This window comes from Jatropha curcas, unplaced genomic scaffold (assembly GCF_041381405.1).
Source record: "Jatropha curcas cultivar XTBG-Jc1 unplaced genomic scaffold, XTBG_Jcur_1.0 HiC_scaffold_22_pilon, whole genome shotgun sequence".
NCBI lineage: Eukaryota > Viridiplantae > Streptophyta > Magnoliopsida > Malpighiales > Euphorbiaceae > Jatropha > Jatropha curcas.
The window spans coordinates 1-19,839 of record NW_028322321.1 but is presented as its reverse complement, the minus strand read 5'-3'; the positions used below and the strand labels follow the sequence as shown (position 1 = coordinate 19,839).

At 31.0% G+C, this 19,839-nt stretch overlaps 3 protein-coding genes and 1 pseudogene across 3 annotated transcripts; 1 reads left to right on the top strand and 3 right to left on the bottom strand.

Moving 5' to 3' along the window:
* Positions 1-4,300: 4,300 nt before the first annotated feature.
* On the bottom strand, positions 4,301-5,522 carry LOC149492271 (F-box protein At4g09920-like; annotated as a pseudogene).
* Positions 5,523-6,359: 837 nt separating this feature from the next.
* Positions 6,360-9,032, bottom strand: LOC149492270 (F-box/LRR-repeat protein At4g14103-like). Its single transcript, XM_089716773.1, has 4 exons — positions 8,807-9,032; positions 7,283-8,248; positions 6,926-7,081; positions 6,360-6,800 (listed from the first exon to the last, which is right to left on the bottom strand). The coding sequence occupies exons 2-4, from the start codon at positions 8,237-8,239 to the stop codon at positions 6,531-6,533; spliced, it is 1,383 nt and encodes a 460-aa protein (XP_089572899.1). The 5' UTR covers positions 8,240-8,248; positions 8,807-9,032; the 3' UTR covers positions 6,360-6,530.
* A 5,028-nt stretch (positions 9,033-14,060) lies between these two features.
* Positions 14,061-16,187, bottom strand: LOC149492269 (F-box/LRR-repeat protein At2g42730-like). Its single transcript, XM_089716775.1, is given in 4 exon segments — positions 14,061-14,137; positions 14,140-14,291; positions 14,437-15,073; positions 15,804-16,187. Coding segments are annotated over 3 exon segments (843 nt in total). The 5' UTR covers positions 15,051-15,073; positions 15,804-16,187.
* Positions 16,188-16,369: 182 nt separating this feature from the next.
* On the top strand, positions 16,370-19,743 carry LOC149492268 (uncharacterized; the record flags this gene model as incomplete). Its single annotated transcript, XM_089716774.1, has 5 exons — positions 16,370-16,627; positions 16,716-16,856; positions 17,888-17,979; positions 19,129-19,225; positions 19,701-19,743. Coding segments are annotated over exons 1-5 (487 nt in total), but the record flags the coding sequence as incomplete, so codon positions are not given.
* Between the last annotated feature and the right edge of the window lie 96 nt (positions 19,744-19,839).

Genomic DNA, 19,839 nt, shown 5'->3' with positions numbered 1-19,839 from the left:
GTTAGCCTCCTCGACGCAGCGGATTCCGGCAACCCTTCTCTCCTTGCTTTCGTTTCTGGCGTACGCAGAAGGCACAGGAGAGCCGCGACATCCTTCGATCGGAAAGTCGCGTTGAGCCTCCTGCTCCTCGATTTTCCGACGACACCAGCCTCTCTCTTTCGACGACGAAGCTTGGGTCTCCCTTTTTGCTCCATCCTTTCCCGTTCCGGCAGACACAGCAAGCTAGCGGAGCTGCGATCATGGTTTGCGATCTGGACAAGCGCTATCTGCTTTCCTTTTGAATTTCCGGCAAGTAGAGTAAGTTATTTTCAACCCTTTCAATACATTTCATGAATTTTGATCCTGAATAGGAGAAGTGATATAGAAATAGAATTTCTTAGCTACTGTTATGAAGATTAACTAAGAAATTTTGATAAATAAAAATATAAATGGAAGCTATAAATTGAATTCACATATAGAATAGTTAGATTATTGAATCTATTATGAGTTTTTGTAAGGAAACGATGATTCGTTATTGGTAAGTATGTTTGGTTATTACAATTTTTCATTGAGGTATTAGAACAAATTTGATATGGCAGTAACTACCCTAACCATTTGTTTAAGTTATTGCCTTGATATCAGATATAGAATATTATTAATTAATTTCCTGTTGAGAAAGGAGTTCATTGGCCTGTAATGTACCGGCTATATTCAGAAATCTGATTTCTTTATTTTGGCAGTGGCTAGTTGATAAAATTTTATGAGTTTTGCTAAAATGAGTTCATATTATTGCTATATATATTTATTTATGATTCGTATTTAACATTGTTGTTGCTAAGGATTAAGGATGTGATTGACAAAGAAATGTGAACTATAGTTTGGGATGACAATAAATTTAATTGAATGTTATTTCTTGCAGCAATAAAGTTGGATATTGGTTAATACGCAAGTTTCTTGACGAATATATAAATGAAAGACTTAGTTTATAGAACTTGAAGGGTTGAGTAAGAACCTAATTTTTTTTTTATGATAGTCCAATATTAAATGTTCCTATAAATTTTTGTAATGATTTGATGAAAATAAAGTTGCATATTAATTCTATAGTAAGGAATGAAGTTAAGTAGTGTATAAATCATGAGTGTAAGTGGAAAACTCGAAGAGTTCTCATGGTGGCAGCAGCTGTGAACTAATAGTTAGCTAACTTTTCTGTAATAAATAGTAGAATTCTAGAATCGTCTAAATGGTTACCGAATTATTCAGCTCTCTAAATTGTAATATGCTTAGAGACTATTTAAGATTATAAGTTGATGTTTAATTTGATGGGAACAAAGATATGATGTCTAGCTAAAGATTTTGATAATATATTAAATTATGAGCTTAAATTTTCTTAGTATAGATTTGGCAAATAATGAGTTTAAGTTTTTGAAAGTGAGTTGTTGAGCAAAGAGTAACAAATAATAATCGTTAATTATTGGTATAGCTATGTAAAAGAGGATGGACATTTGATTTGATTGATTGCCCGATGGATGGGCTTGTGGATTGAATGAATACAGGGAGAGTATTGACATTATCTTAACAGGTAGATAGTCCAATTTTTAGGGGAGGTGCTGCCGAAATTTTGATAGAACTTAGACTAATTTTTATTTAACAACATAATTAATAAGTTTATTTAGATTAATTCTATAACTTAACAAATAAGAAATAGAGTGCTCTAACTATTTAATTATTTTCATTATTATTCATCTAATTATTCAATTATTTATTTACTTCCATTATTATAATTTAATTAATTGTTTGTATTCTTAATATTATTTATTTATTTATTTAATTGCACTTGAGAATGGTTGTCTAGTTGTGCATTGCATTACGATGTTTAATTGATTAATATGCTTGCATTTAATTGCAATACTTGATTAATTGTGTTGTGATATTGCTGTGCTTTGTTTGTGTGGAATTGGGATGAAGTGGGTCACCATGGGTTTGTGAGACTGTTTCTGTTATACGGATCCTGATTCTGATTTCTGTTATATTCTGATTCTGTTATATGGATCCCGATTCTGTTTCTGTTAGCCGGGTAAATGGGAGATCGGCGCCCCCGTGTGCACCTACTGTTACCGTTACTGTTAACCACGGGTTGGCTTCTTTATTGGGCGCACCTGATAATCTAGATTTGATCGCAGCCCGCAGGGTGGCCTCCTGTTGTGAGCGCCTGATGATCTAGATTTGATGGAGACGACCGGGTTGCCTCCTGTTGGTATGAAAAAGAAAAGAGAGGATAGAAAAACAATGAGAGGGCTGGTCAAGTGAGGATTAGACCGGTCGGCCAGTATGGGGGATCGGCTCCCTGGTGCACATGTGAGAGGATGAGCCATGTGGGAGGACGGCTCATCGGGGGTTCGGTGACTCCACTGACTAATTTCCACGTGATGTGATTATTTGAAGGTGATATTGTTTGTGAGTGCTGGTGACATGCCATTTGTGTGACTCGCTGCGTGAGCATATAACTAGTCGGATGACTAGATTGATATATTTACACATTTGTGTGAATGTGTGTGTTGTGCAATAATAGTTACTCCTTAGAAAGCTCACATATCTTGTTTAATTTTTCAGGAAGTAAGTTTTTCTTTAAATTCGATTACGCTATGTTCTTTCGTCGCAGAGCTAGAAAGAAAATTTTTCTAGACCAATAAATATTTTGCTATGTATCTAGATGTATAAAAATCTATGTATATCTATTAGTTAGTGACTCCGCAGTTGTATAATTTGTATACAATTAGTCATGTATTAACATAGACAATATAACTATGTGAGCCCATATTAAAAATGTGGTGTATTGTTAATTGGACCCAAACTGTGGAATGTTGTAGCTGATAAATTTGGGCCGAGATTTAATAAAATCTTGAGATTTATTTTCCTATAAACATGGGCTGAATGTTTAATATTATATTGAGATAGTAAAATTTTAGTGTTTCAGGCTTACTATGGGCCTCGGGGGCCTTAAGCTTACCTGGCCCTAGTGCCGGTCCGGCCCATGGAATCGGGTCGTGACAAAATCAAACCAAAAATATTAATTCAAAAATAAATTTAAACCACACCAAACCAAGCCAATATATCAATATATTAAATAGTTAAATCAAATCATGCTAAGTGGAAGTGTAATTGAAAGAAAACGACACATTGGCGTCAAATTAAAATGTCAAATAAATACGCCGCGTATCACATTTCCAGGGAACAAAAACTTACTTTTTATATATATATTTCGCAAATTTGAGTATTAGGTGACCTACACTTCTGTAGTAACTAACTGTCCTTTGTTCTCAAGTACCGCTATCTTTTTGTAAGAGAGAAATATCAACGAATTTATTATAAAAAAGAAAAAAATATTATTTATTAAAAACATATAAATTCTATTTAAAATAGTTTGATCTAGTGATTAAGATGTCCAAAATTCCATTATAGGAATTGCAAGATCAAGTGAAGCTTTTAAATATAATTGCTCGACAGAGAGCATTTTAATTAATTGTTTTGTTATTTCTTATTGTCTTAAAATAAGGATAAGCGAATATTATGTTCTAAAAAAGAAAGTTTTCTTCTGGCTTTTCATTTCAATTTTATAAGAAATAATTTTTTATTATAGAAAAAATAAAAAAAGATAATAATTTAGAAAAGAAATAAAATTGTCATATATATATAAAAGGATTAATAGATATCAATTATTATATTTGATAAATTATGTGAGGTAGGAAATCATAAACATCTTTTCATTACCAAACAAAACTCAAAGGGAAGGAGCAAATGAAAAATCATATTATTTCAAATCAGGAAAAAAGCCAGAGGATACATTACAGGCTGTCAACAATAGCCAAATAAGAAGTGAATATAAAAAAGTAAATATTCCAAACATGAAATTTGGAATACCCCCAAATGGACCGACCATTGGCAATATGATATATAATAGCCAAAGTAAATCTATTTGCAAATAAAATGAATATGGAATACAGAGAATCAATTTAATTCATAACTCTAACTAGTTGGTACGTCGGAATAATCAAAACATATGGAATAATCGAAAAAAATGCCAGTTAAGGATGATAAACACAAGTTAAACATGATAAGCTACTATGCTTTTCATGCAATGTGCTAAATAAGCAAATCCTTATATAACTCAAAAACATAAAAGAGGATGAAAAAAGAAAATATATATTCCAAACAATATGTTTTTGAAAGATTCATGAGGAATTGAGGACATTACAACCTACAGAAAACAAGCCACGCGAAAAATATGAAGGGCAAAAACAGATACTTACCAATTGCTAAGGCTTTAGACTTGACATTCTTTCTCAAGATGAAGCAAACATAGAACTTTAAATGGTGAAAAGAAGTTCACAAGTACTAGAACTTCTTCTTGCATTTTCTTTTGCATTCTTGGCCTTGTACCATAATCATAACCGTGAATTATCATTTTCTCCAATACTTCACCGCACTCCAGCAAATCCTCCACAAGATAAAGCTCTCCCGGAAGTCCCACAAATTTGAAAATTTCAATTGTTTTAAGATGCAGAAGCAAACATTCAGGCACAGTTTCTAGCGGATGCCTATAGAAGCGATAAAAATCTCTTCCACTCTCTTTAGGCACCACAAGTCCCTGAGCAGGAAAATACTTAAAAAGTCAGGCATTTTGAAGTTATAAAAGATTAAGACTTCAAAAGAGAAGATACCATCTCAAAACTTGCCTCAGGAAAGACAAGAACTTCTAATGATCATGTACTTATAATGAGCATAGTGAAGATTGGAATTAATAAAAATCATGTACTTATAATGATCATGGTGAAGATTGGAATCAATGCAAAGCCTTCTCAGTGAAGGTATAGAAAGATTCATAATCTGTATACCATCCCATTCCCTTCTTGTAATTGTTAAATCTTCAAGAACAGGACAGCTGGAAAAAAGCCTCAATGCTGAGGCATCATCAACATACACAACACCACCAAGAGACGGGATTTTGAGGCATGGTAAACAAACATAGGTAGGAACTTCTAGGACAAACCTGCCTGTAATTTTCAAAACCACTAAAGATTTACGAGTAAAAAGCTGACAAGGCAGTTCTTGAACTCTTTCATAACTAATTTCAAGAATCAATTCTTGAACATTACACATTATCAAAGAATAAACCCACGCATATATATAAGGGAAATTTGTGTGGTATAGTAATTCAGATAACATTGTTGTACAACCGACCCTTCATGATAAAAGAGCAGTCTATCCACATATTTCTTGAAGGATATGAGCTTAACTACGAAATCATTTGCATTTCCCCAAGGAAAAGGAAGTTGATCGGAGAAATCAAGATTTGAGGTTGATGTCCAAACGTATTCCCATCTTTTTGACAAAGTGCTTGTTTGAACAGCTGATTTTGTACTAAGGTATGAGAGTATATGACTCAGAATTTCATTAGGCAATTCGCTGATCCTGTCCACATTATCCCCAACACTGTGACCTCCAAAACGGTGCTGATATTTGGTCACTGGAAAGTTTATATCCATTTACTCTGAGATTGACAAAACAAAAGAAAACACCACAATTAAAGAGAACATCTAAAAATTCCCCGAAACTTGCAAAGACTGACAAACGATTTCTTTCTTTTAGCATTGAACACAAATTGAAAGTTGAAACCCACTAGAAAAAAACATTTCTTTAAAGGGTCAACATCTCCCTGAAAAAAAAGATAACAGACACATCCAACATCAGACAAAAAGAAAAACAGAAAAAAAGAAAAGAAAAAGAAACAAAAGCAAAATCAAATTTTCCACACATAATAAACAGTTACACATGCCATATGATGCGAAAGAACATTTCTTCAAGTCCCCATTGTGAAGGGTCAGCATCTCCCTTAAGAAAAAAAGGATAAACATACATCCAACATCAGAAAAAAAAAAAATGCAAAATCAAAATTTCCACACACAGAGTTTCACATGCGCATATATAATGCAAAAGAGCGAGGATCGTGAGAAGGACCTACTAGGATGTAATACTAATGATCATGTGAGCAAAGTAAATTGGTTGGGTTTGGGGTTGTGGTAATGCAAATTACCCTCCTCCTGCAGGGTAAGCCGTTGACATATTTCTAAGCCAGAGATAATAATATTTGTTCGTAAACCCAGGAAGATTTCACTGGTTACAGTAACAAAATCCTGCTCTTAAAATATTTTCATTTTTATTGGTATATACTTCTTTTTCTTATCCTGTATTGTGTCCGAGGTGGGTTTTTGGGCCGATTGGGCCTAATGTTGTAATCAATGTTTTGGGTTGGGCTTAAAGCAAGTTCCTTGGTCCAAATTGTTGCATAGCAAATCAACGACATTCAATTTTGAAGAAGATGATTAAGTCAGACAGATCACGATCATGTCAGATTCATACATCAACCTTTACACGTCATAGAAGCAAGAATTACAATTTTCCAGAAACTCAAGCATAGCAGTTCTCCAGTGTAAACAGCAAACAAAAACATAGTCAATTTACAAATATTGAGACGAACTAATTGAGATTTGAAATCAACCATCAATAAACTCAATCAAGCAGCTTGCTAAGCCTCCACGACTTAATTGTAACAGATGACTGATGTCCCTTTGCTTCTCCAAATCTTCCAAGAAGTCTCCAGAACATAAAAAAGTTATCCTCTCCAAAACAGCTGCATTCTTGACAAAATATTCAAGAAATTTCACTCGTCCTACATCCCCTTTAAAATATGAGATTCTAAGGAATTTGAGGCACGATGTTAGGCAATGTGGCACAATATTAAAATGAGTTCTTGGCTTGTGTCCCTGCACAGTAAACAAAACTATTCACAAAAAAGAATGAAAGTAACTCAGAACTTCCTAAATTCTTTACAATCCAAGTATTGAAAGAAAACCACAAAGCAAGTGAATATTCACTCTTCAAAACCTACCTCAGGAATTTCCAAAGATCTGAGATTAGGTGATTTCTGAAGAAAGTATATCAACCTCGTATCAATATAATCGCACCATCCCAGTTCTACTTTCAAATGAGTCAAATTGGAAAACATCGGCAAAGGAGCTCGGAAATTTTCTAAATATCGAAGCACCTTGACACAAAAAATAAGGACAGAATATTAGTTCTCAATTGTTATTGTGTTTCAGATTAAGGCTTTGGTTGAGTTGAGTAGGTCTATGCAATGTCCTCATATGCATTGTGTATGTGTGTGCACCTGCACAGGCATATGTGAACCTACATAAATCTCTACTAGGTGAATGATTCAAAGAACGAGATTAGGAAACTTAACTACCTCAGTTGCATGCTCTGTTAGTACAAGAGACTTAACCCTCAAGATTCCATGGAGTAGTTTTGCAGCACAAAGAGCAACTTTTTGCCCCTCGGATGGCCACAAGGAAGGAACATCAATATATGCATCGACCAGGGAAAATAGGTCACAGAAAGAAAAATTTATTGTCAAACAACTCGTGCAATGAAGAGATATAAGATTTCTTGCAGAAATATTGACCGCACAACCAAGTAAATGTTTTGGACAAAAAGGGTCATAATAAATAGTCAATGTTCTAAGCGTTGGAAGTGAAACTGTGACATTCTCTACAGTCTCCCAATACCAGCAGTAAATAACCAGTTCTTGCAGGACAGGACAACCAGAAAACAGAAGATTTAAAGATTTTTCATCCTCAAATACAGCATGAGAAAGATACAAACTCTTAAGCTTAGGGAAGCAAATGGAACGAGGAATATGTAAAGCACAACGCATTTCTAATTTCAATGTTATCAATGATTCAGAGGTAAAAAGAATATGTGGTAAAGGAAATCGTTTTCCTAGACGTAGTGAAATATCAAGTTCTTGAACTTTACGTTTCACTGCATTAGATATCCAGCGACAAACATCAGATTCAATAACAGAACCCCGCAGTCTCAGGCGGAATTTCTCAATACAATCACTATTATCACAGCTAAGTACTTGATGAACAGAACGCTGCAAACTCATTTCCATCCCCTGACTCCGATTATTCTTAAAATCATCTGACATTGCATCAAAATCGTATCTTGGATTTGATTTCCATTTATATTTCCATCGCTTTGATAATAAGGATGTTCTTACAATGTCTTTCATGGGAAGGAAAGAAAGGATGTAATGAAGAACCTCTTCTGGTAATACGCTAATTATATCCATCCCATCAGTTACATGTTGTCGCATGGCAAGTTTCTGTTTATTGAGAGGCAGTGAAATAGCAACGTCCATTGTCTTTGCCTAAAAGGAAAATTCAAATGCAGTAATCATAAGATTTGAAAAAGATAAAGTACTCAACCATAGAAAAGAATTCAAATAGGAAAGTTCTTAATTTCTTTTGTCATAGAGTTACATGGAAAAAAAACATAAATTTCCATTTAAATCTGATCAAATCATATAAGTTCAATAATCAAAACTACCCTGAGCTTTTCGAATTGTTGCAATTGCACCCTAATTTTCTTTTGGAAATCTGGGAGCAAATGCAAGCTGCTGTAGAAATTGAGGGAAAATGTATACCATTTTTCAGAAAAAATAATTAATTTATAATTCCAAATTCCACTCTCTCGATCAAGCTCCTAAAATCAATCAATGAGAAGAGAATTGAAAAAAATATATAAAATAAGGTAATTCGCTATAGAATAAAAAGATTTAAAACGAACTAGAAGGCTTTCTAGACTCTGTCTCTGAGTCAGTGGGTTGAGTCGATTTGGTGTGTGGATGTTGTTAGGGTTTGCTTTTTTTTCATAACTTACACAAACCAAAAATCTCAATTCGACAAGGGGAAAAAGAAAGGAGAACCTTAAGAGTATTTGAACTTCTTTGCCGTCTATGATTTTCGGCCGATTTGCTCAACCCCTTCAGTTAATGATATCCGTTCTTCAGAAACTAGGGTTCCGTTCGGCCATGAGTGAAATTAAGTCGTTAAGGGAGAGAGAGTTAGAGCGACTACAACAAGAGCGCCGTGATGGAGAGAGACTCAAAGCGAAAAAAGAGGCATCACAGAACTATTCGAAAATGAAAGGGAAATTTGTCATCATATATAATCGTGAATCAAAAATTCAAAAAAAAATTCAAAAATTTTACTTGACACTCTCATTTCTGAGTATTCCTTTTTTCTTTTTTTATAAATTTTTAAACATTTCTTTCCTATAATCAATAATATATACACATGTCTAAAATTTTAAATATTTAATTCTTTAAGATTTTTGAATTTTGAAACTGAAATTTTTATTACATTTGAATTTTTTTGAATTTTGAAATTGAAACTTTTCCTTGAATTTTTTTCTTTTATATATATATATATATGATATATTCATATTAATCAATTCCAATTATTTTATTTTCTTTTACAGTGATTTCCTTCTTTTTTTTTTTTTTATTCTTTGAGTTTTGGTTGTGCTTTATTTATTTATTTATATTATTGTATTTTCTTCTTGTTAACTCTTTTTTTTTTTTAATCTTTTCTATAGTTTTTTTTATTATTTAATAATATTTTCTTTATTATCTGTCATATGCTACAGGTATGAGAAATATAATGTTGATGGAGATGAATGAAGGAAAAACTAAATATAAATTTATTTATGTATTTTTTAAATGTATTCTATTTTTAGCAAATGGTATAAAACTGTAAATTTTTTTTATTGCTTCATATACATATATATATGGAAATTTTGATTATTTATAATATTTAATTCATGTAATTATTAATATAATAATATATGCTTTTATTGTTATATTGTATACATTCAAGTATTTGATATGATTTGAATTTTTGAGTTTTGAGAGAGTTTCACTAAACCTGGATAACAATTAATAAATTGAGGAGAGAAATAAATATAATTTTTATTTATTAATTTATTATCATTTATTATTATTATTAATTTGCCATTTAGATCAAAGAGAAATCCCTTTACTATTGCATTTATATATATATAATATAGATATATATAATATATATATATATATATATATATATATTCAATAAATATATTTTAAAATAATAAAAGAATTTTATAAATAAATATTTAAGAAATAAAAAGGAATTGAAATACCTTATCATTTGTAGTTAAAACAATATTCTTGTAATTTAAATTTATCTAAATATTCAAAAATTATATTTAAGGAATCAAATTTTCAAAATTAATATTTATTAACAATAATTATTATATCTATTTTCAAGTTTGAATTATTAGATGACTTAAAAATTTAAAATAATTAACATATTCATATTTAAATATTTGATTTTTTTTTTTTAGTTTAGAATGAATTGTTTAATTTTTTGTATCCATTTATTTATAATAATTATATATTTATTATTATCATCTTTATGGATAGGATTTTTTTAGTATGTTTTTCAAATTTATAATTCTACAAAAATAATTTAACTAATACTTCTTGTCTAGAACTTTTGTATTTTATATATTTACCCCATTTTAGTTTATATATATATATATTATATATTTTTTTTTTATTATTATTTATTATTTACTTCTTCGTTTTTTGAAGTTGTAGGATTTTTTTTTAGAAATATTTATTTTCGTATGTACAATAAAAAAAGTAACATCTAATATAATTTATAATTTACAATAATTAAGTAAAAAAGAAATCCGCGTGCTTGATCTAATTTTAATCTAAAAGGGAAAAATGTTTTTTTTAAAAAAAAAGGGGGTGGAGGTTGGGAGTGTAATCCTACCCGTTGAAATTAATATGAGTCTAGCATGAAGTTGTTCCCTCAGTTGTATAACTATAACTATAACTCTCTCTCTCTCTCTCTCTCTCTATATATATATATATATATATATAATAATAAAAGCCAATTTGGTTATGAACTTGCTTAGCAGGATAAAAAATGTCAGATTCAATCTTTTAGATTAATGTAGTCCTTAATTTTATATAAAATGATTAAAAATTTTGGTTTCACTTTTTAAGTCAATTTAATTCCTGAACTTATTTAAAATGATTTTTAAAAAATCATATTTGATATTTTGAGTCAATTAAATATCTAGTTATTTATTATGCTTACAATGTAAAGATCATTATATAGACATTTATTAAAACTATAATTGGGATCGATCTAACTAATTTATTAGAAAATTAATTAATTATAAAATATAGGAAAATGATATACGATATGTACTGTATCTCTCTTTACTTTAATTGATGGTTTTGAGTTTATAAATATATATTAATTTGAACATTTTAAAATTAACCTCTATTACTAGGTTATCACTTATGAAATCTATGCATTTTTCATATTGAATAAATTAAAATTATAATGCATGTTTATAAATTTATTATATTACAAGACATGATGTTTTTATGGATTTTAAATTTATATTATAAGTGTTAGAAAATTTTGATATGAGTATTCTTAATATATGAAAAAAAATCAATCGTGTTAAATTAAATCAATTATTAATTTATAAAAATCAAAACAAGTTTAAAAGTTAAATTTATTTAAAAAATAAAATGAATCTTTTTAATAATTTTATATAAATTTAATAGCTAAATTGACTCAAAAAGTCAAATTTAATCCTTTTAATCCTGTTAAATAAATTCATCGATCAAATTAAACTTTATTCTATTTTTTTCTCTTTTGACCCGTATTTGATTTCTCTCTCTCTCTTTTTTTTTTTTGACCGTCATGATCTATGCGGACATGTTTGTTGAAAGTGCAAAAAAGCATCAACTTGTTTGTTGGAAGTGCAAAAAGGTATGAACCTGTTCTCTACCAAAAAAAAAAAAAAAAAAAAAAAAGAAACTTGTTCTCTCCAAGTTGTATAACTATATAATATTTCTTTTCGTATTTTGACATATATTTAATTCCTCTTTCTTCGTACTGTGATAATTTATATTGATTTATTTGCTGAAAATGCAAAAATTGGACGGGAAAGGATATTAGGCTAAAATACAAGATATAGTAGTGTATTTAAAGTAAATATAAAAATAGAGTATTTAATTTCGACAAAATATAAAAGTACGACTATATAGTTTGCTCTTTAAAAATTACTATTCATTTCATATAAAAATAATATTATTTTATTTGCCCCTAAACTTATTATTTTGAGATATATAATTTGCACAAAAATTAACTTTTCAATCATTTATCACCTCAACTTTGTATGAATGAATGAATAAAAACAAAAAAATCCAACTTCTTAGGGGGAAAAAAGGTAAAACAAGAATTTACATCGAAATTAAGATTTTAAAAGAGAAAGAGAGAAAGTTTACAAATACACATCTAATTACTATCTCTATTACGTAAATTTGTCACATTTAAAAATATAGTTTGTGGTTTCAACTAGTAATAAATTTTTTTTTTCATATTTACCCTTGTATTTGACCAATAATTATTTGATGTTTAGATATATTAAATTAAGGATAACACAGTTAATTTACTCAATAATTTATTGTAACTTAAACAAATTTAATGGTTTTTTTTTAAAAAATATAAAATTTTAAATGTGACAAGTATTAATGTATTATAGAACAGAGAGAGTAATTGCTAAAAAGATGTTGAAGGTCGATAATCCTCTTACAATACGAATGTCGTATATATACTTTTGTTCTATAATAATTGTTACATTTAGAATTTCACGTTTCTTAAGAAAATCATTAAATTTGTCTAAATTACAATAAATTATTGAGTAAATTTACTACATTACACTTAATTTAATACTAATTATCTAAGAAAATCATTAAATTAAAGTAATAATTATTAGACATATACAAAAAATCAACATAGAAAAAAAAACATTTATTATTTTTGAAAACCACAAACATATCAAGTATTTTAGAACAAGTTATTTTTTTAAATACGATAAATATTATGGAACATAAATAATATTACAAACCGGTTCAACGACAATTATTAAATATGATAAGGAGGCGTCAGATACCTCTAAAATAAGCCGTAAAAAATAAAGCCATGCATACACGCTGTTAAAAATACATTCATTATCAAACATCAAAGCAAATTGTTCAACAACAATAAAAATACAATTTATTCTTTTCATAAACAATTAAATTAAAAAAAAATTAAATAATTATTTACTACCTCAATTATAGTCCAATAAAATACTCAAGAATTTTATTTTTGTGATTTAATCATATAGCTATTTAAAACAGAGCATGTGCATTCCTCAAAATTGAATCTCTATTTCTATCAGTGAAGAGCAGTCCATTTCTTGCTGCATCGAAACCTTCACTAATTTCCCCAAAAATTTCTCAGAGAAATAAACGCATCAGTATGTAAAAATACATGATAGAATCATCAGATCCATAACAAGAGGTGCAGTCAACTACTCAATCGAGTGAGCTGCCAAGAATGTTCAATTATGAACTTCACAACCAGCACAAGATTTCAAGATTTTGAAGTAGATAAACCAGAATAGAATTTCATAAAACCAGCTTCACAATACTTCAATTTCACAACTTGCTGAGACCCTAGAGAAATTCTGCAATTGATTTTTGATCTCTTCTATTTTCTTCGGGTCTTCTGATACATCTGTACACAAACGATTCTTGTACGCTCTAGAACAGTTGCATTCTCAAGCAGGTACCTCATCAAATGTATTTCTGCGGCATTCCCACTAAAGTTTGATATGAAAAAGTTTTAAGCCTGTGCTTAAAACAATGAGGTACATTACTCGATATCCCTCCTTCCCCAATGAAGCAGATGTTTGGGTCAAACTCCTATACAACAAATATATGTTCGTATCACTGATAATATACATAACAATATGTAAAAAACAATTAGAACTTTGGCATCGGGTTCCCACCTAAAAAAAGTTCAGTGATTCTAGATTGGGTGATTTTTGCAGAAGATCCATCAGGGCTTTGATACAAGAATCAGAACACCAGAGTTGAACTTCTAAACGGGTTAAATTATCAAATGTTGGCAAATGATCCTCAATATTTGCCACATATAAGAGACACTAAAGGAAAAAAAAAAAAAAAATATCAGTGCAATCAAGGAACCACAAAGGTTCTGCGTGCGGAATTTGCTGTAAGAAAGATATAGGATAAAAAGATGTTTATAGTAAAATGGAAGCTAATGTACCTCAAGGGTATAATCCGAAAGTGTAAGGGATTTTACACTCTGAAGTCCACCAAGCAATTTTAGAGCACGTAAAGCAGCTTGAGGTTGTGTAGAGCTCCGAAAAGTTGAACATCAACATATGCATAGACCAAAGATGATAGATTACAAAGAGAGAGTTCAAAAATTAAGTAATTTGTGCAGTTAAGAGATGTGAGATTAACTGCACTAATTTCAACCAACAATCAAGAAAATCATCAGGGTATGAACAGTCGTAATCAATAATCAATGTCCTCAGAGAAGGAATAGCAATGCTGATCCTTCTAATATTCTTCCAACCACAATTGTATAAAATCAACTTTTCTAAGACAGGGCAACCCAAAACAAAAACAGTTGGGTGGACCATTCGCCCTCAAATGTTATGTATTTAAGATGTAGGGTCTTAAGGCATGAGAAGCAAATTGAACCAGGAACCCTCAAAACACAATACATTGTCAATTTCAGTTTACACAACGACTTGGATGCAAAAAGGCAATCAGGCAGTATAAAGATGACTTCATGTAACGAAAGATTAAGCTTTTCAATTTTGTTCTTCAATGCAGCACATACCCACATAGTAACACGAAACATCCAAGACTTAACACTAAATCCACTGAGAGGCATCCTTGGCTCCAAACGCAATTTTCTTATACAATAAGGCTCGCGAAAGAGAAGTGCACTGTCCACCAATTTCAAGAAGCTGTAGCGCACCTCCACGGTCTGCTTACTTGTGCAGTTACACCCCAGCTTATTCTTAAAATCAAGGTCAGAAACGGTAATCCAGAGATGTTTCCATCTTTTTGATAATGTTGAAGTTCTTATGACATCTTTGGTTGGAAGGAAAGAAAGGATACAACCAAGAATGTCATCAGGTAAATTGCTGATTATATCTTTTCCACGACCAGCGTCTTGTCCTATGAAAAGCTTCTGCCTTTTGGATCTTGGCTGTGAAAAAGAATCATCCATAATTCCTTAATCTTTACCACTCCCTAAAATAAGGCATTGAAACGCATAATCATGAGATTTGTGAACAAAAACCATGTATAGAACGCAAAATTAAGATTTTCATGTGATTACAAAGATCAGATTTTATTTCACAAACGCACAACCTGTTTGAGTAAAAAAGTTATGCATATAATATTAAGAAGGATTGACAGTGTCATAGTTAAATATGAAACAAAATTTCCTTTGTTTGTTCATAATAAGTCAAATTAAATATAAGAGTAAAGCTTGTTTGGATATAGTGACAAAATCAATTCTCAGCAGTATTGACATGGTTTGAAAGTAGTGAAATGAGAGTAGAATCTCCCTAATAAAATAAGATTAAACATCAGATAATACAAAAATTCCCGGTATTTTATAAAATTCAGACCAAACTGAAATATACCCATTTTCCTCAAAATTTGCAGGCAAACTCTCTGTAATATTGTTCACAGCCAAAGATTGATAAACTTGCTTATTCCCTCTATTAAAACAATCATGGGTAACTATCCCTAATATTGCTTAATCTATTTGGCATCCTTTCTAGTTTCTACAATTGCTAGGCTTTTGTCAATTTCTTTTATTTATTAATTGCAAAATATAGTCAAAGCAACCCCAACCATATCCCCTCAAAATCAAAATGCAAAAAATCAATAAAACTAGAGAATTCAAATTAACGAAATGGGTTTTCTGTCAAAAAAAAAAAAGAAAAAAGAAATAGGTTAAAAATATAGGTACCTGATGGTGAGAAGCGTTTGCTATCTGATAAATCAATGAGAAAAGAAAGAAAGAAAGAAAAATTTGGGATTTCGTCAATAGAAAAAGAAAATGGGGTTCTTAGAAAATGGAGGGAAATTTTAATCATATGAGCGTATTTGCTTCTCCGAGTAGCTTCTTGATGTTAGCCTTGGTCTGGTTTGGGAAAGTTCTAATCCTCAACGACGATTAAGTTAAACGAAGCAAGAAAGGTTAGCCACGGCGTTTGACGAACTTATGTCGTTCGCTTGGAAACGAATCCTTAAACGACAATTTTACATGCTATCCTATTGCTGCAGGAAGACAACGTTGTATTGTATGTGCCTTTCTGTTTGAGAAATTTGAATTGTAACTGTTAACGGATCTCCTCGACCCACCCGTTGAGCTGGGGTAACCTTTTTTGAGCCCGATCTGGTTTGGACCGGCCTGCAATCAACAGTCAACCGGCTCGACCGGCACCGTTGTGTCTCGACCAACGATGATGAAACGGTGCGTTTAATTACTGTAGGTGTAATTGTCTGATTGAGAGAGACATAGACCAGCGGAGTGCGTGTACTCTCTTTTGCTTTATTTCTGCAAATATCCAAAGCATTTTTATCTGTGATAAAAATAAGATCAGAATTGAATTCTCATATAGTCATCATCAATCTAAATTGAACAGTCAAATCCAAATCAAACATACAATTGAATTAATGGCCGATCGAGACAGAGGAGACTGGGAATTCTATCTCCGAACTCTGTCCAGTAGCGCCAGGGATTCCAATTTGGCCAGTGACCCTGCCTCTGATCCTTCTCTTCTCCAATCTGTAAGCTTATCTCTCTTTACTCATTTATATTACTTGTTGGCTTTGAGATTAGTTTAATCATTTGTTTGTTTAATTGTTTTTGAAATAGATTAAAAGATTATACGAGTTGTGTAAGCAAGAGAATTCTGAGGATTTGGTGGCTAGGGTTTATCCTCAAATTAATAGGCTATTTCAACGCTCTGTTAATTCGCTTGCTCAATCTAAGTCCTCTTATGGACTTCTCTTACTGGTTAGTGTTTTTTTTTGAGTTCTGAATTTTGATTTTGAAATGGTGTTGATGAAGTTATGGAACAGACAAGTAATTTATTTAAGTTGCATTTTAGATATAATAGTTTTGAGCTTTAAATGAGTCTGTGACTACTCTGGACTTTTGTATTGTAAATTCTTGGGCAGGCATTCATGCGTTGAGACACATGTGTTTGATCATATACAACAACAATTAAGCCTTAGTCCCAAACTAGTTGGGGCCTGCTATGTGTTTGATTATATGAATCGATAGATTCTCATTTTAGAAATTCTATAGTGGTTAGAAATATATATATCAATCTCGAGTCGACATTGTTTATTGGGATTTCTTTGGCTCTAGCATGGTATACAAGTGGAGGTAAATGGAAGCAACTAACTTATCTTATTCCGCAAGAGATTTTTCTTCTTTTTAATTTATTTTTCGAACTAATTTATAGATAGGGATTTCGGTGGATTAACTTTCCTTTCATTAATTTGTAAGAAAGGGTTTTTTATTTTCCTATGGAGAACAATCTGCTAGGTGATGGAGGACAAGTCTAGTAGTTGCTGTTATTCCTAATTCCACTATCAAGAGCCTAATATAATCACTTTTATGATCTGTTAGGATTTGTTATTCCAAATAGGAAAAGTTCTAAACAAGACTTCATAGAGAAGCAAAGAAATTCCTAAGTAAGTTCAAAACTCCACTGAGTATGAGTTTTATATAACAGTCTCGAGCAGAAAAATTAGAATGATAATAAGAATTGAAAGAAATAATACCTAAGTACTTGTTATTTGGATGTATCTGTTCTGTTGTTACACACTGATTGGGTGCAATTCTCTGCAACATCTTTTCTTTTTCCTGTTTTTGTTAATGACAACCTGGCCTTTTCTTGTCAAAGTTCAATCTTGCACGGTAACACAAAAAGAGAGGAGAGATTACGTTAATCTCTATTATCATATTTTATATCAATTACCAACGTGGGTACCTCTAACTGTTTGGTCATATGGCTTTTATTTCTTGTTGTTAATCAGGCCATTCTTCAATTTTTTCTTGATTTTGGTGAGGTGGTTCTTCATGATGCTGATCCCAGTCTAAAGACGTTTTTTCGTTCATGTTTGAGCCGGTAATGATGCAGATATTTTTACGGTTATTGTTTAAATGTGTAGAGTTAAAGTCATGTTTTGTTTGATAGATATTTGAAATCTTCTCTGTGGCTCTTTTACTAAGAATCAAGTGTAGGCTTTTAATTTTCGTTTGGATCAATAATTTATATCCATTTACTTGTTCGGTTGCCTTTAGAAAACGAGGGACCTACAGCTGGAATTGAATGATAGTGATAAAAAATTGTTCTTCTGCTGGATGACTAAATATCTAGACCACGAGAATTCCTTTAAAGTGTTTTGAACAATGATTAGCATGTAACGTTTTTGCTGTTACATTGTGTGCCTCCACTACCATCCCAGATGGTGTGGTGGTTTTGCAATCACCTTTGAAATAGATATCACTGATATGGTGTATATTGGTTATATGTAATAACAATGGCAGTACAACAAAAACTTTTTCCACCCCACTTTCTTCCTGGTTATCTCTGCAGCTTCTTTATCTCACACTCCAGCTAACTTCTTTGTTCCAAGAAACATTTCCTCACCTTTATTTCAAGCCTCCAGAGCTTGTTTGAAAACAAAATTTAATTTTTGAGTAGTTCATGAAGTCTTGCTTGTGAAGCTACTTTTTGTTAATTTCTTCAGCTATTATTTGTTAGTAGAATTGTTATTTGTTGGATTGATGAAATTATTATGTATTTTTTCCTGAATGTGCAAATTTTGGTGTGGATTTTTGGATTTTTAGATACAAGTTATGCAAATTTCTCTATTAGTTGCTATATTTGTTTAAGGTTGGTTATGATTAGTTTCGGGTATTGGGAGTTATGACAAATGCATTTGGTTTTATTATTTGTTAACCTATTGGTTCAAGTTCTTCTTGTTCTTTATTTACTTATTAATTTTGATGCAAATTGTTTACTTATTTATTTTAATCAAACCCATGGTAGCATTGGCTGTGACTGTTGTTGTTGGCCATAACTACAACTACATGCCTTTCTGTAATTTGTTAAAGTTATTTTGAAAAACATTATTTTAATTCCATGCAATTGAAATAATCTTTGATGATAGGTATTTGTAATAAATATCTCTCTTTATTTTAAGTGCTTTTAATTTATATATAATAATTTGATTATCAGCATACATGCATCTCATTCTAATGTTGATTGCAGTGAATTTGCAGATCCAGTTGTTGCAGAAGCAACTCTTGATTTTCTGAATGCAAACAAGAAAAAGCTCTTAACTTCCTTCTCCACTTTACTGCCTCAGGTATGAAATGTGATCTACAAAATCTTTTGTCAACAAATAAATTGTAGTATCAGATTTAGTATGTTAGTTTTGGGAAAGAAGTTTCAAAATCATTTTGACTGCATTTTGTTTTATTTCTGTCAGCTCTTTTTTCCTGCATCAAATTGTGATAGGTTATCTTTTAATACTTAGATTTTTTGAAAATAATTGGTCATATTTCACGTGTTATTGTCCCATTAAAGCCATGTGATTCCCAATTTCCATGTACATCTTTAGGGCAGAGAAGGAGTTGCTTGTTGTTGTTGTTATTCTATTGATGAGTTTTATTATGTTCTAAATAAATACAAATACTAAATATTTAACTACGGGAGAAAGCTGACTTGAGACAGCCAATACCTTCAGAAAATAAATAAATAAATAAATGGGTGGAAAGCTCTATGAAGATTAAAGTGCCATCTAATATATCTTTATATAACTTTGACAATGTGTTCTGCAGTTTTTTCCTTTGTTGCTGAAGTTGATTGCATGGATGGAGAAAAGTAAGTTTTCTACTCACTCTACAATTTTATTTAGTATTGGAAAAATGTAGTTAGGAAAAAAAAAAAAAGTCTATAAATTCATTTTCATAACCATAA

What these genes read in the sequence shown, in the direction of transcription:
- LOC149492270 (XM_089716773.1), bottom strand. Translation starts at nt 8,239, where the DNA reads ATGGACGTTGCTATTTCACTGCCTCTCAATAAACAGAAACTTGCCATG. An exon ending in TAACAGAGCATGCAACTGAG is followed by an intron (nt 7,082 to 7,282) that starts GTAGTTAAGTTT and finishes TTTTGTGTCAAG; the next exon opens with GTGCTTCGATATTTAGAAAA. An exon ending in GATCTTTGGAAATTCCTGAG is followed by an intron (nt 6,801 to 6,925) that starts GTAGGTTTTGAA and finishes TTTACTGTGCAG; the next exon opens with GGACACAAGCCAAGAACTCA.